The sequence below is a fragment of the Idiotropiscis lumnitzeri genome, chromosome 21, assembly GCF_059441095.1.
Source record: "Idiotropiscis lumnitzeri isolate Australia: NSW breed Sydney's pygmy pipehorse chromosome 21, RoL_Ilum_1.0, whole genome shotgun sequence".
NCBI lineage: Eukaryota > Metazoa > Chordata > Actinopteri > Syngnathiformes > Syngnathidae > Idiotropiscis > Idiotropiscis lumnitzeri.
In genome coordinates, this window is record NC_142411.1 from 9,013,515 (window position 1) to 9,028,888 (window position 15,374).

The 15,374-nt window shown below is 40.7% G+C and overlaps 1 protein-coding gene across 13 annotated transcripts in view; it reads right to left on the minus strand.

The window, feature by feature from the left end:
- nrxn3b (neurexin 3b) overlaps positions 1-15,007 on the minus strand; it is a 196,645-nt gene extending 181,638 nt beyond the window's left edge. For 9 of the 13 annotated variants that reach the window (XM_088286177.1, XM_088286174.1, XM_088286171.1 and 6 more), the window contains exons 1-4: positions 14,759-15,006; positions 10,186-11,279; positions 3,011-3,028; positions 2,394-2,420 (exon numbers count right to left, since the gene is read on the minus strand). In XM_088286177.1, the coding sequence (XP_088142303.1) occupies positions 2,394-2,420; positions 3,011-3,028; positions 10,186-10,882 (742 nt within the window). In that variant the 5' untranslated portion in view covers positions 10,883-11,279; positions 14,759-15,006. Of the gene's footprint in view, positions 1-2,393; positions 2,421-3,010; positions 3,029-10,185; positions 11,280-14,758 lie in introns of all 13 variants that reach the window. The other 4 variants (XR_015840152.1, XR_015840150.1, XR_015840151.1 and 1 more) reach the window with 2 other exon arrangements.
- Positions 15,008-15,374: the final 367 nt, after the last annotated feature.

Sequence of the window (15,374 nt, forward strand, 5' to 3'; positions counted from 1 at the left end):
CGGTATGGCATGCACGGAAAAGCTTGACGGGCATAGCGACAGGGGGGCAGGAGCAAAGGGTCAATTCAATTCTTCAATACGGAGCTCAAGGAGACGCACACAAGCAGTGAGTGACAAATGAGGACCGCGTCGTTGCAATACACAGAAGCAGCCAAATGTCTGGTCTAATTTACCAATCAGCTTCTTTTCGTCTTGAAAAGACCTGTCACATCCAATTAGGTTCTCACATAGATTAACACTCAGGTGCACACAAATGCATCTTCTCGCCGTCATTAATATTCACTGCTTCCGAGGACAGCGAGTGATCCATATTAGAGCAGACGCTCATTAGTTTCTGTTAAACAGCAATAATTAAGGTCTTTCCTCTTGAGCATGCCACGCTGAAATCATATTTCTTCCCATCGCCACTCCACTCAATCACTCATCTGTCACGCGACAGTAAACGCACACGTTCACTCATTCGCAGGGAAACATCTCGTCTCAGTCCCATACATGTGACACACACAAAGACATGAACACGTTTAATGAACACACACATAACCAATGATCGACCGCGGGCAGAGGACCCGCTAAAGCAAAAACACACGTACACACTTCAAGTGCAGTAAGAGAGTAGGAAAAGGAGCTGCTGTACCTTTGTTTCTACCTATAGATTGTAGAGAGAAGGGGTCCGGTGAGAGAAAAGAAAGCACAGGGTCATCTCGGGTAGGACACGGCAGCAAGAAAATTTACAATAAGCTGTAGTTAGCTTAGAGTAGGCCTCAACAGCATCAGCATGCAGTGTCAAGAATGGTAGCACATTCCACAGACATGAAGCGAAATGCAAGAATTATGGGTAAGATTTAGGGATGAGCGAGTACCAATACGAATGGTACCAAGCGGATGCCGGTGACATTTCCATGAATTTGGTCTTTTCATATGGCTTTAAGATGCAACATCTGGAAGCACATATACCGTCCGTTTATTATAAGCTTCTTTACTAACTCCATTGGGGTGGTCAAAAACGACTTTCTGCGTTATGGTATTTCATGCATATGTATTGTTTTAGTTGTTTTCAGTGACTGAGAATAAGAGAAAGAAATATTCCGTGCATTAATAGTAGGTATATTTGGCATTTTGGATGCAGTGCAAGCAACTATTTCACTGACCTGTATATGTCAAACAGAGTGCTAAACTGTACTTACATGCTGCCTATTTTTTTTTTTTGTATTTGCATGTTCATACTATATGCTTCATCCAAAAAAAAAAAAAATACAGAATTTAATTTGAATTTGCGGTTTTTCTAGTGCTAGTGGTACTCGGTAGAGGTGAGTACTCAAAGGTATAAATAATCATACTGGTTTTAATCTGAAATAAGTTGGCCATCCCCGTTAAGGCTAATCATCTTGAACGTTTTATTTCATTCCAGCCCCTCACACAATGTCAAGATTGCCACATTCAAATGAAGTACCGCAAAACAATGCAAACATTGATGTTTTCTGATTTCTTGATTAAAAACATTTATCAAGGCCTTTGTTTGGCCAATACAACTGTAATCAATAATTCAATCAGAAAATATCTGAGAAAAAAAAATAACTGTGGTGATATACTGGTTTGGAACAAATGGAGTACTGTGATGCCTTTGTCGTTGTCATGGCAACCCAGTGGCCTACTTTAGTGGTCAGGAATAGTGGTCAGCCAGGACCTCTCATGTTCGTGCTAGTTTCGATGCGAGCATTGACACTGATCTAAATTAGTCATTATTTTATTTTGTATGATTTTATGGAAATTACTATTTGGGGTTAAAACAAAAGAAGCATCTCTTGTGGTGTCCAAATTGTCCTTACATACCAAACAATCAACAAAAAAAATTATTCCGGGGATATGAGGTGTTTGTCATTCCAATAGAAATGCAAAATAAAATGGATTACTACTCAATGAAAAATTGGCAAAATTCCAAACAAAAGTGCACCATAGGTATCATAAAAAATTTGGGAAAAAAATAAAAACATTGCCCCTTGGGCAATAGTATGATGAAAACCATCTAATAAAATGAATGTGACATCACACTAGTTTTTAAGCCGCTAAAATCTAGTCCCTCTTTTTATGAGCTATTTCACAGCAAAGGTCAGTTAAGAACATTTTAGTCACTTGTATGTTCGCTACGGAGCAGTGCACACAGTTATGTAATACACGGAAAACCGGGTAAGACTAAGGTGAGATGAGATCATACCATGCTGACATGCACCCTCCCCTGGCGCACACAAACCCACCCCCACCCCCGACCCAGAGCATTGCAACAAATGCACACAGACAGGTAGTGAAGGCACACGGCGTAAAATTGTGCCCCAAAACCAAGTCAGGTGGAGAGGACAAACAACTAAGTGAGATGTACAAAAAAAAAAAGAGACTACCTTGCTCTGCCTTTAGGTGTGCGAGGCCTTAAATAGAAACAGCAGACAGAAACAGAGTGAAATAAAGAGTCACACCAATACAACATGTATTGTCATTATGCATGCTTTGCAGAATGGCAAACCATGACTACCAAATTAAAAGCTTCCCAGAATGCGTTTGAAAGCTTTTGTCTCATTAATATAAATTGAACAACAACTTTGGAACAAACAGCGCTGTGCAAAAGCCTTGGGCCACCAAACTTTTTTTCAACCACAAATTATATCTCAGTCATTATGCCAAATGTAATAATAATAAATGGTGGCTTCTATCTATACATATATGCAAATGATTACTGTTTTTTTCCACTTGATCGATAGGGGCAAGTCCCTCAAAACTAAACTGGAGAGCTAATTAAAGATAATGCAAACCACCTGGCCTGTATTTTCTACCATGTCAAAATGTTGTTAATAACATTTCGACAAAAAGCCCAAGACGTTCGCACAATGTTGTGAAGCAGGAAGTACAATTATTCTCAAAGTTAGTAAATAATGATAAAGGGCTTCTAAAAAAAAAAAAAAAAATCAAAAATAAAGAACACACAACTCGGAAATGAAGGGGAGTTTGTCTTTAGACTCACCTGGTGTTCTATGGACTGCTGTTGATTTCCCCAAAAGATAAAGAGAAGAAAGCAAAGTTCTCAATTAGCAACACACTTCAGCTTTTGTTTTCCTTTGCATGTACTCTAGCATGCAAACACTAAAAAAAGGACCCCGCCACTCAAGAGTTTTTTTTTTTCATGTAAAGAGCAAAGAGCTGCCCCTTGACATGCATGATCAAAAAGACTACTTCACTTTAAATCTGCTGCGAAGAGGGGAAAAAAAGAGTTTAATCTGTCCCATCTGGTAAGGGAGCCAGATTGCCATTAGACATTTGGAAGAAAACTCATAAAAAATAGAATATTGTTTGAATAACATAATATTCTGCACCCACCTCACACAGAGTGCATCACACATAAAACATAAATCCTACACATGAAGATTTATGCTGTTGTTTTGGATCTCAAAATACCCTCGTCCGACCTTTTTCCACCTTCATATAAACCCTCGATGCCCAGTGCGACGTCTTCTCTTCCCTTTCTCCTTGACACACATTCGACTCCCATTGGGGATTTTCAGGGGAATGCTCACTTTTCAAACGGTGACAATATAAAATTAGAATTGATTAAGTGTGGTAAGTTTATTTAGTAAGAACTCACCTATGGATGACTCTTCGTGCTTATAAAGAAATTAGAGTTTGCCTGATACCAGTCATAAATTGTTGATGTTGGGTTTCAAAAATGCTCAAATAAATATGAAAAAAAAAAACAGTCTGATGAGAGGGAATACAAGTAACTAACGTTGATAGTCATTTACATAAGTTGGAGTGGATGCACAAACGAGCTATTAAATAGAAGCACCTGTGGCAGTGTTGACCTTCTGGAACTGGACAACCCCCCCCCCCCAACCTTTTTTTTTTAAATTTTCTTTTTTTTATATACACATATGGACAGTTAAGAGTGAAGCTGGGATAGCCGTCTGCAAATTCCACACATTAAGACCGCAGCAGATTCGAACAGCATCGAACCAACCACACCAGCTCATCACTGGATATGATCAAATCATTTCAATCCGTTTATTTTTCTCTAATTGGCAGTGGGAAAGAACGTTTAGAAGCTTTAGTCGAGGCAGCACATCAGGACAAATGGCTCCGGGGTGAGATTTGTTTTCCTGTCTCCGCTTGGGCGTTCAGAATGGGGCGTCCACGTAAGAAGAATGACATTGGCGGACAAAATGGAAGGACAAATTGTGGTTGTTGGGATGGATGGGGAGACGATGGCCTGCTGAAGGACGGCAGAGGCACCCCGGCTTTCGAGCACGGTGGCGCTCAGCACAAATGAATGCCTAGTACGCTTGAGCGAGCATCCATCGTTTTTTTTTTTTCATGTATGTGTGAAAACGTTAGCGCATGGGTTGTGTTTGCGTGTCAAACGACCAGTTCCAGATGCAGATAAAGCCCTTTCTCTTGATGCGACATGCTCCAGAACAAGCCAATGTGCTGTTGAGGACATGTGGTCCGAGCGTAATCCCTGCTCTATTTTCACAACTCAAATCCAAACATAATTTTCAGCTTGGGCACTCGGCACAAATGCCCTCTGCACTGGAATCAGGCAAGTCCCTGCACCCCCCCCCCGTGACCTACTTTTTATAGTAAGATTATTGTAACTGTCATTTTTTCCCATGTCTGTTTATTAATCCCTAAAGCTAAGCCTGAAGGCACCATTTCAGCACTTGCTTAACAGTTTGCTCGACCGAGCCATCAATTACTGGCCTTCTATCAAACCGGTCTATATTTTAAAGCAAAACGGGTCGTAAACTCAACATTCCAGATACGGCATATGGGGTTTTTAAATTAGCCATCATTTCACATACTTATTAAATAATCCAGAGTAGCTCTTAATAACCTTGACCTTATGAATATCACATTGTAATAACCCGAGGTTTTAAACCGACTTCACATCACCCCAAGTTAATTGAATTAAAAAGAATGGGGGCTGATATCCACGTCATTACCATAAAGGTACTAATATTTCCAAAGCTAATAGCAGGAACGTAATGTAGTTGAGATTAATGATGACAGCAAAATGGAGCACATGTCGGAGATGGTGGATTTGCCAGCCAAAAGTCGGCGGGTGTGGAGAGCGAGGAGTGTCTAATTTAAGCACATCGTCCCGACACAGTTAGTCACACTCTTATATCTCCATTCGCATGGGACAAGAGACTAAATGTGTTTCATGGCCGTCTGTTTGTGGTGCAAGTTGCTACCGCACGTCAGAGACTGAGGGTTGTGTCTGATGAGTGCATGAGAAGAATGCCTCACCACGAGGCCGTGTCATACTAGCAAGTGATACCTTGTGGAAAGGAATAAAATAAAAACATGAATAAAATCCTAACGACTACCTAAATATTATCCACATCATTGAGAATGACCTCCAAATATGCCTCAATTATGTCATTTCAAGTCATGAATCATCCACGCATCCTTTTTCTATACCACTTGTCCTCATTACTTGAAGCTTCCCCCAGCTGACTGAGTGAAAGGTGGGAGTCAGGCATCATTGGCCAAGACATTAATAAGAAATTTATAATAAGAAATAAATAAGAAAGGTCGCGACTTAAGAAAAAGCTTCACTTGGCCAACAGAAAGTTAACGACTTGAGTCACTTTTTCATTGCAATAGCATAAAAAAAAAAAGATGAAAACATAACCTCCTTGTTATTTGTCTGGACAACGGAAATCAGTCCTATAAACAGTAAAAAAAATGTAGCTGGTACGATTTACAATGTATTTCAGGATTGATTGATAAAAATTCATTATTATTGGAGCAGTCATAAAGTCATAAAGTAGCATACATGCTCGCTAAAACGTACGCTAGCATGCATGCTAGCATATGTTTTTAAAAAGGTAGCGGGAGCCAAACTGAATTTGGTTGTGCTTCATTAAAGTATTTAACATGCCGGCTTCTCTCTCGTCATCGTCAGTCTTATTGCCATGAGAAATGATGCTCAAAGTCAAAGCATCCACGATTTATTCACAAATTGTGGCGCAACTGCCTCCATGTTTTAGTAAAGCTGTGTTCGTCAACAGCAACTTCATTTTAAGTGCTTGTTTACACGGATGTCCAACATTCGGAATGATGGCAAGCTATGAGTTAATTTGCTGCACTATACAGTACCTACTTGGGGGCGCAACCCTTCCCCCTTTAATGTCTGCATTCTATCCTCAGTCACTGCCTTTCCTCTCTATAAGCAGCGTGTCGGCAGGAAATGCTCCCAGTCAGTCAAGCGGAGCACTGATCAAAGTCCCACAACTACATTTACATTTTTGGAACTCGGTGCACACATAATATGCCCATTTTGGAGAAATTTTACGACTTTTAAGAGCGCATTATGGTAGTACTGTCCACATTTAATGTGTATTCATCAAAATGTCTTCATGTGGTGTTTTGGAATTCCAATGGGTCTTAATCACACTGCCAAATATGATTCATTTGAAGCCCACATTTGATCTAGATTGCAAACATCTAACAACAATTTGTATCCTAACCACAGGAGTAGGTGGTTTGAAATGTGATTCTAATCAGATTTCTGCAAATGCATATTAGTCCGGACACTCTGATCCGTCAAATTGGATTTAGCACCGTGTTGGACTCATTTGCTTGACACACAAAGATGGAGCGGTTGTAATTTGACAGCCATAGTCTACTTTCCCACTGCTCTTATGGATGTGTTCGGCAAAAGTGACGATATGATGTTTGTCTAAAATGTCATTTTTGTTGTAAAGGTTAATAATGTGCCTTGGTATTCCATCGGTACTGACGGGAAACCTAAAAAACTGTCGAGCTAAGCATCGACATGGGTTTTCATCCATTACAGGAATCGTAACGAACCGTGTCAGGACCGACGGACCTTGTCCTAGGTCCCTCGCTCCTTGCTGCGCTGGACTACTTCCATCCAGGAGGGAGGAGGTAGAAATGTTTTGGTGCAATGAGAAGATGACTCCTCGATATCGTCATTTGATGGAGACGTCTGCTAAAGATGCCGATGAAATATTGATAGAATGACGATGACAAACGGATGGGTTACTTTTTGTATTTTGGTTTAAAGTTGAAGTCACAGACTCGGCATTACTTCGGTGAGTTTGGTGACTGCATGAATGGTATAGTTTGCCTTTTGCTTAATGTAATCTTGGATGGGCTCCACTTGAACATGAATAGGCGTCACTAAAAGTGGCTGAATGGATAGCTAAGTGTTTTTGAGGCCATTAAAATTGTCGAATTGTTCATCCAATTCACACTTCAATTAGATGTTTTATTTTTTTTTTTAACTGGCCTTCAATCTGTGCAAACCTGTACATTAATCCTGTCCTCCTGGTGCTTTTTTATCCATTTTTTTTTTTCAATTAACAAAGCAAAAAGTGAATATTTTAAAACAAAACTCCCCCTTCTTTGTGATTTTTTTATTTATTGAAGTAAACTAACTCATTCTTTTGTCTTTCTACGCCTTGAGGGCTAGCAGGCTACAATTAGGACGGTGGCTAAACGAAACACGACCCAGGCCCATTGCACTCAGTCAACCATCTGCCTGTTTTAACGAACAGCTCGAGGGTCTCGGCGCTCGCTAAGCGTGGATGTTTGCGCACGGTGTGCACGTACAACGTCTGGGCCTTTAAGTCTTATCACATGACGTACACTATAAATATTCACAAGTCGTGACAGATGCACATGAATGGGCTGTATAATCAACAGTATGCCAAGAAAGACAGGTGTGCTCGTCAGATGTTTGCATTTAATTGCAATTAAATATTCATGCTCCGATGACTTGAACTTCTTAAACGTTCCATTAAAAGGTTGCTCGAACAAGCACTTGCGGACTCGATGCAGGAATTCTGTCATTTTGCCGTCAGTCTGGGCGGCAGCGTTTGTAAAGGCATTCCGCTGACAAATTTGCCATCTCTGTTGTCATTATCCTCCTAATTATGGCTCCCTGTCTCTGTTGCATAATCACCAGTCAGCCACATCAGTTAATGGCAGGCAGAAAGCGCAGTAGTGGGGTCATTGTGAGCACTATTCATGAGGAGGAACTTGGATGAGAGCTATGTGAGGAAACCTGACAAAAACAAACAAGGGATGTTTTTTTTTTTTCCTTGGTTTTTTTTTTCCTGACAACCGACCTGACAATTTGCTCTACAACCGGCCTGCGGTCAAGTTCCCATGTGTGAAAATATGGCGATCCTTCGCTGTCTTCTCCAAACCGTCTGGCACCGTCTGTAACCACCGACTTAAAAACATGTCTATTTTAAAACAAGCATATCATCAGTCCCTTGGAGCGTTATTAGACTTAAAATGGACCCTGCTCTGACTGCTTAGCAAAAGCAATGAGTAAAAGGGATGCAGCAAAATGAGGATAAGTCCAGTCCTGCCGCTTGACTGCTCCGCAACCAGCACATCGTGTGCTGTCCTGAACAATGCCAAAGGCAAGCTCTTGGGATTTAAGCTCCAAACGGCTCAACGTGAAAGATAAACGACGAGCATATTGGAAACAAAAGCAGTTAAATTATTGCACGCAAATATATATTTTTAAGCACCTTCAATTTGTGTCATTGCTAAGCAAAAATGCCTTCGCACAGTGTGTCTCCAGTGCACTAAAATAGAATTCAGTGAGCATTCCCCTGATGTTTTATCCCCCCAGGAGTCGAGCCAGTCTGATTTAGACTGGCAAGAACAGGTCAGCAGAGGAGGAAATTTAACATGGTTCTGTTCATTTTTTTCTATTTACAATCCCCACACATGAAGAAAAAATGCTGCTGTGGTAGTGGTGTACATTTTTTTTTTACAACATAGCATGAGATGTCATGAGAAATAAATCAAGTTATTCTTGGCATCTGGTGAAATGTGAAAGAGTAGTGGGAGCAAATGCCACTATGTATATTTCCTGAATAGAGACCAGACGTCATTTACAAATGGGTCTTATATGACATCACAGTATATGCCAAAAAGAACATCAATAGAAACACGTGGATATAAGTGAGTGTGCCGTCTTAACACCCCCCTCCCCCGAAAACAGATTACCTTGGCACAGAAAAAGAGGAAAGGAAGTTCATCCAAACATTTTGTACCTTCGGGTCCCTGCACGTCCTTGCAGGAGCTGAGTCAGTTTCCCGGAGAAAAAATAACTTTGATAAGAAAGTTGTGATTTGAGTCATAGCAAACATTATATAAAAAAATTAGAATGGGATTTAGTGGCATAGAACTTCATTCGGGACAATGGATCCATATTTAGATCAGCAACAAATTATACCATCTCCCGCAAATCCCTGAATTTTGTCGTTATTGGTATGGATCCTGTTGGATGATGAGCAAACAAACATTACACTTTTGAGCAGAAGTGATCAATAACTCTGAAGTGAGAGCAAATGGTTGTCAAATTATTTTTGATAAATTGATTTGTGGCTGTCTGATGAAAAAAGTGGGAAATTAAATTCCAACCTTCAATGCTTGGCTTTATAAGCGTATTTTTGCTATATGTTTATTTGATTTAGAGCCAAAAAGATGAGTCCTAATATTTATGAGCCAGTTCATGTTCAAGAGTACACAGCATATAGTTGGGATTAAACATTTATTTTTACTTTTGCATTTTTAATTACCCAAAGGATTATCTGTAACAACTAACTTGTTCTTAAATACAGTGTGAGTTATTGTGTTAGCTTTTGTCAGTGACAAATAATGACAGTTTTCCTCGATTTTAAATCATGCAGCTAATACAACAACGCTGCGGCTTTTCTGATTTTCTTTTTCTTTTTTTTTTTTTTTTTTCCACCGGTTGGGGCGGTCAGTAGTTCAGAAAATATGCAAAATAAATCTCAATTCTTTTTCTCCTGGGTCTATTCTGCATTAATTAGCAAAGTTGTTGTCGTATTATAAGGCTCTGTTTTAAGAATCTGCTTATGTACCTTTATGCAATTAACAACTAATTTTTTTCAACATAGAAAACTGCGGTTTATAGCCTGGTGCGGCTTGTATATCGTGTTTTTTATTTATTTATTTATTTATTTAATATTTTATTTATTTTTTGCATTTGACGTGGCTTATGTACAGGTGCACCTGATGGTTCAGAAAATACACTAGACTATATAGCTGTTTCCCCATTTCAGTAAATATGTTAATTAGTATTCTACATGTCACATGCTCGTAATGGACGGGTGGCTGGCATCTTACCTTCAGTGCAATATCGCCCTCCATATCCAGTTCTAGAGCAGTCACAGTAGGTTTCTCCATCTGCTAGTGAGCAGATCCCTCCATTCTCACAGGGGCTCTCTGTGCAAAGACCTAACATTTCTAAACGCACTTTCTGACTGTTGATAAGCGTCGGGAGTTTACTTCCGTAGATAAGGTCGGTGATGATCCCCTTGAACGGTGTTAGTTCACGGACAGAGGGCAAGGTGATGGCAGATGTGCGTATGTCTCCAGGAAGCCCCCCAAGGAATAGGTCGCTTATGATCTTCATGACCTGCCGCTGAGGCCGCACCTCTGCCGTCTTGGTCTGGCCGTCCACGGCCAAGCCCGTCCGCAAATTGTGCCTGTTGATGGCGGCAAAGTGCCAGCGGCTGTCGTTGACCATCTGCTCAGACGTGATGGTGGTTTCGGCACAGTCGATGCTGAAGCGGAGCTGCATCCTGCCCTCGGATACGGTGAGGAGTAAGAAGTCGCAGTATCCGCCGTCGTCAAAGTAGAGCATGAGGCTTTCTGATTGGGATGTCTTGAACTGGAAGGTCAGGTCACTTCTAGAGCTGGCATCCCAGCGCAGGTATCGAGCCCACTGACCTTCGGAGCCAGTAAACTCTAATCCCACACTCAGGGCCAGCACAGTACTTAGCAGCAGGAAAACCTTCCCAGGGAGGTTGTTTGGATTCATTGTAGTGAGTAACAGAAAGCACCAGGAAGCGATTTGCACTTGATAAGTGTCCACTTAAAGTGACAAAAATATTTGATTAGGCCAGCTTCCTAAGATGCATCTGATATATCTTATATTCCACATTGCTTTATAATGAACTATCCGTGTTTTTTCAATCTCTGATCCAGATCAAATGTTGATAATGGATGCAATTTATACTACAAAGGAACTGTAAGCAAAGATAAAAATATCTGATCCCCGCGTCGAGTGAAACTGCTTCAAAAGTGCAACAGGGATCAATGATTCACAGGTGCATCTTGGGTGTTTTCTTTGCGGCGACTTCCTGGATTGAAGCGCATCGTTTTCATTGTTGGTCCATGCCTCATGGTTTGATTTGTGGGGTCAGGCAAGCCTTTAACTGTAACACAATAAAAGAGAACAATGAGAACAAAGTTTTTGTACAAGAAATGCACAACACAATGTTTGTCCCATTTTGATACATTTGTCACAATTCTCACAGCAAGCTAGGTTGTATTGTCGCCTTATCGTTAAGTGCAATCAAAGCTTGTCCTGGCGTCTAACGGTTTAAAGACTCGAGCTACACAGTGCCGACGTTTCTTCCATAGAAAGCCGTGACAGCGAGAAAAAAGCAACAAAAAGGCCTTGATCCGAATGCGAGAAATATGAGAGGCTCCATAAGAAAGTGACGGGCCGAACCTTAGTTTACCTTTGAGCCTCCCGGACCCAGCAGGGTCTTTCCCATCGACCTGTCACAGATACTGAGATAAAACCTTGAGAAAACATAGCAAGACTTGAAGGCGGAGAAAAGAAAGAAATGGACAAAATCCTACTGTGCACTACGTTTTGGGCAACCCGAGCTCCAACTGCCACCAGGAACATAATGTGAATGCCGCATAAAACATTGCTGGCAGCATTTTTACATTTTAGAGTATGACTGACCCGGGAAAAATATTTTGGATAAGGTAGCATGGAACCAGAGAATTCAAAAATGCTCGTAGGCCTAAATGATGTGTTCTATTAATGATTAACATAAACGCAATAATATTCCATTACAATATGTTCTATGCAGCCCCAATAGACTTAACTTGATATTCTGTGATATTCTGTGGAACAAATTCCACCCGTTTTTATTTATCTCAGGCGGCAGCTATTTTGTCATTCAGTCCACATCGAGGGACAAAATGGCCGCCCCCTGAAAAGGATAAAAACGGCTGGAATTTGTTGCTTAACTCAAATTCCACAAACGACTTGTGGGGGGCGCTTCCAACATTGTAAAGAAGATTTTTCGGTAGACTTAACCTTTAAGAAATGATGACCAATTTCGACTCAACCGTTTGCCTAATATCACTGAAGGCTTTCTGTAATCCTGATAAACATGACTAATTACCCACTACCACTCTCATTTGCATGTCTTTAAGGGATTATAATCACCAACAGCCATTCAGAGCAGATTTTAGGGTATCTATACAATATTCAAATCCCATCAATAGTGACATTTTGCCGAATTTTCTGCTTTGCACTGCAAGGTGACAAAATGTCAACACTGCCCTTGCTTCGTTCACAGCCATTTAGTTGTCTACATGATTTACATGAGAAAACCTGCAAATGCACACATTGTTCATTCCTTTTTGCAATTGCTTTGGCACATAATCGCTGTGTCCAACGATGAACACAGGACCGTGCGACACAATAGACTCTTTAACCACCTGCTCTGAATAGTTAATCTTGCTGCAAGCTATTGAATTTGAGTAACTGATACCTATGCTAATGCCTTGTCTGTTCACCTGTGAGTGTGTGTGTGTATATCCCTTTGCACATGGGTGCATGCATGCGTCTCCCTGACAACACCAGGTCGGCCAGCTCCACCTTTGTCTTTGTATTAAAAGAAGTTTGCTGACACAACATGGCGGTAAAAAGGTTCTGTAGAGTTGCAATAATCCTGAACGTATCTGAGTCAATCCAAGCCACTGACCACAGACGTGTGCTCTGTGTGCCTTCAATAGGAAAGGATTCATACACCCATGAAACCCAAGATGCCACTCTTCTATGAAAATTGTCTCGAGCCTCTATTCAATTAACATGACTTATTGTGTGTGTCTTGCTGAGGCATCCGATATCCTATTTGACGGAGCTGCAAACAATGCTAGTTTGTCCTTGGAGTTGAATCCCGTCCTCAGAATCTCTTAGTTACCCCTTTTAAATGACTGTTGTTGTCCGCTAAATTATGTAATGTTTGACATATTCAAAGGGCCCTCTTCTCTCTAATGCAGGTTACTTTTGTATAGCTGGCCTCTAGGCAAAGTTAATGAGGCTTATGTGGTGACATAAATTTCACATTGAATATTTCACCGACACTTTCTCCCTTACAGGCCTGCTCTCAAAATTGCCCTTCAGCAAAGCATAAGCCTGACAGCATTCTTATCAGCTCAAATTCCGGGCTAAAACATGAACACAGAAAAAAAGCTAAATTTGTGATCTAGCTTTTATGAACAACGTGAAGCTGTATAAACATTAAAGGCAGTGCTGTACAATTAGATTAAGTGAGTTTCCCGAGATAAAGAGTGTTTGAATTATTAAAAAGAGAAGCATATGAGATGCTTCGCATGGGATGCTGCCACTAACCGGCTATAAATGATGCATTGACAGCATCAGTGCATATTTTTTGACATGTATTGTAATACAGCCAAGATCCCACCATGCACTGGAGACCTCTCGATCCAATCCCCCTTCTGAACGCCCGCCTCCCCTCCGCTGTCCATCACGAGCTTTGGCCAGAAGGCCCTATTTAATTCAACATCAGTCACCGGCTGTTTTTACTACCGCTGGTAAGACATACTGAGGTCCAGCAAGGGGCCGCCAGTGGGCACCTAGCATGTCACTACTAAAACCGAGGTGATTTAATTTCAATTTCATAATTTTTGTTTTAATTATCATTTGCTGTAGCTTTAATCTTGACTCATTAAAATCAACTAATCATGTTATGTTGAACGATATTACATTATCCCGACAGGGGCTTCTAATATTTTACGCCTCTAGCAGCCCAAATGAGGTCAACGGAGTATTATAGAAAGACCTCAGCATGATGAAAGATGTTGCCACAAAGCCCATAAAATACCTCAGTGACTTTCTCAGTCAAACTAGAATTTTTGTCTTTGTAAAAATAAATATAAATGAAGTACTGGATTGCCCAGTGCAGCTCACTAATCATTGATAAGCTATTAAAAAGCATTCGGTGTTATTTACAGAGCTATAACATGATCCATGATCTCAATTTTAACTTTTGGTTTCCCCACACATAAAAAAAACACAAAAGCCGACTTTTTTTTTTTACAAGCACGTAAAATTGACATTGAATGCACGACGATTAAAGGAGCAGTTTAGATTGCGCAATTTGGAAAGACGGCATCACGACTAAGAGCATTTAGCAAGCAGCTGCAACTGTGAATTGATGATTTAATGGACGTGTTTGCACTTTTTTTTTTAACTATACAATATGTGTAAATGTCGTCATCCCCTGCTCGTTGATGACGAAGAGCAGAGTCAGCGTGCTGAAACTTTCCACTTCGACACTCGCTCGCTCGCTCGCTCGCTCGCTCACTCACTCGCTCACTACAAATATATTTGTCCTAAAGCCAATTTGAGTAAGTCACATCCGTGTGTAGTATGTGCAAATTGCTATAGCGTTTGTGTGACCAAAAGAAGCGTGCGCTCATCCAAAACGCTCCGATTCGGGTCATCAAATTCACCGGATTAGAATTATGTAACGAAAAACTTCACCATAAATCAACATAACGTCATTGACATTGCATTAGATCATATTTAATAATCGTAATAATAAAAAAAATAAAAAATAAACAGCAGGTGTAACGCGCCTACCTTCTCGCGTTGAAGGGAGATGAACAGCTCCGGGTGGAATCGGGCGTGCGTAAAATTGAAAATTAAAACAATCCAGGGCAAAAGTCCATCCGGGTGCGGTTGAAATGTTGATTTGTTTAGAGAGATGCAGATGCGGGTATTGGTGTGAAGGTTATCATGACCAAGTGAGCACGATGCAGGCAGCGGTCCTCTCCCTCAATCCTCTTCCTCCTCCGCCTCCTCGCGTCTCAGTGAGCGCGCATCTCCCAGCCAGCTCGGCTCACTCACTACATGAGGATGATGGAACTATGCATCTCTCCCATGGCGCTTCGATTCTGCTCTGACACGCCTTAAACACTGTGATGAGGTGTTGGACAAAAGATTCCTTCTCAAATAAATGAAATATTTCATAGTTCAGATATGATACGCGTACAGGGACTAATCTGTGAACTTTTTAGGAGTTAAGCTTCCAAACGGCATATTAATTATGCAGCTCCTTGAAATTATTATAATATAAAAAAAAAACAATGCTTAAACGGGGCTACATTATAGAAAATGCACATTTGTAATATTTGTCTTTTCAAGTCTGCAGTATACATTTTGTTATCTGTCCATTTTTTAAAATGTGTCTCTGAGC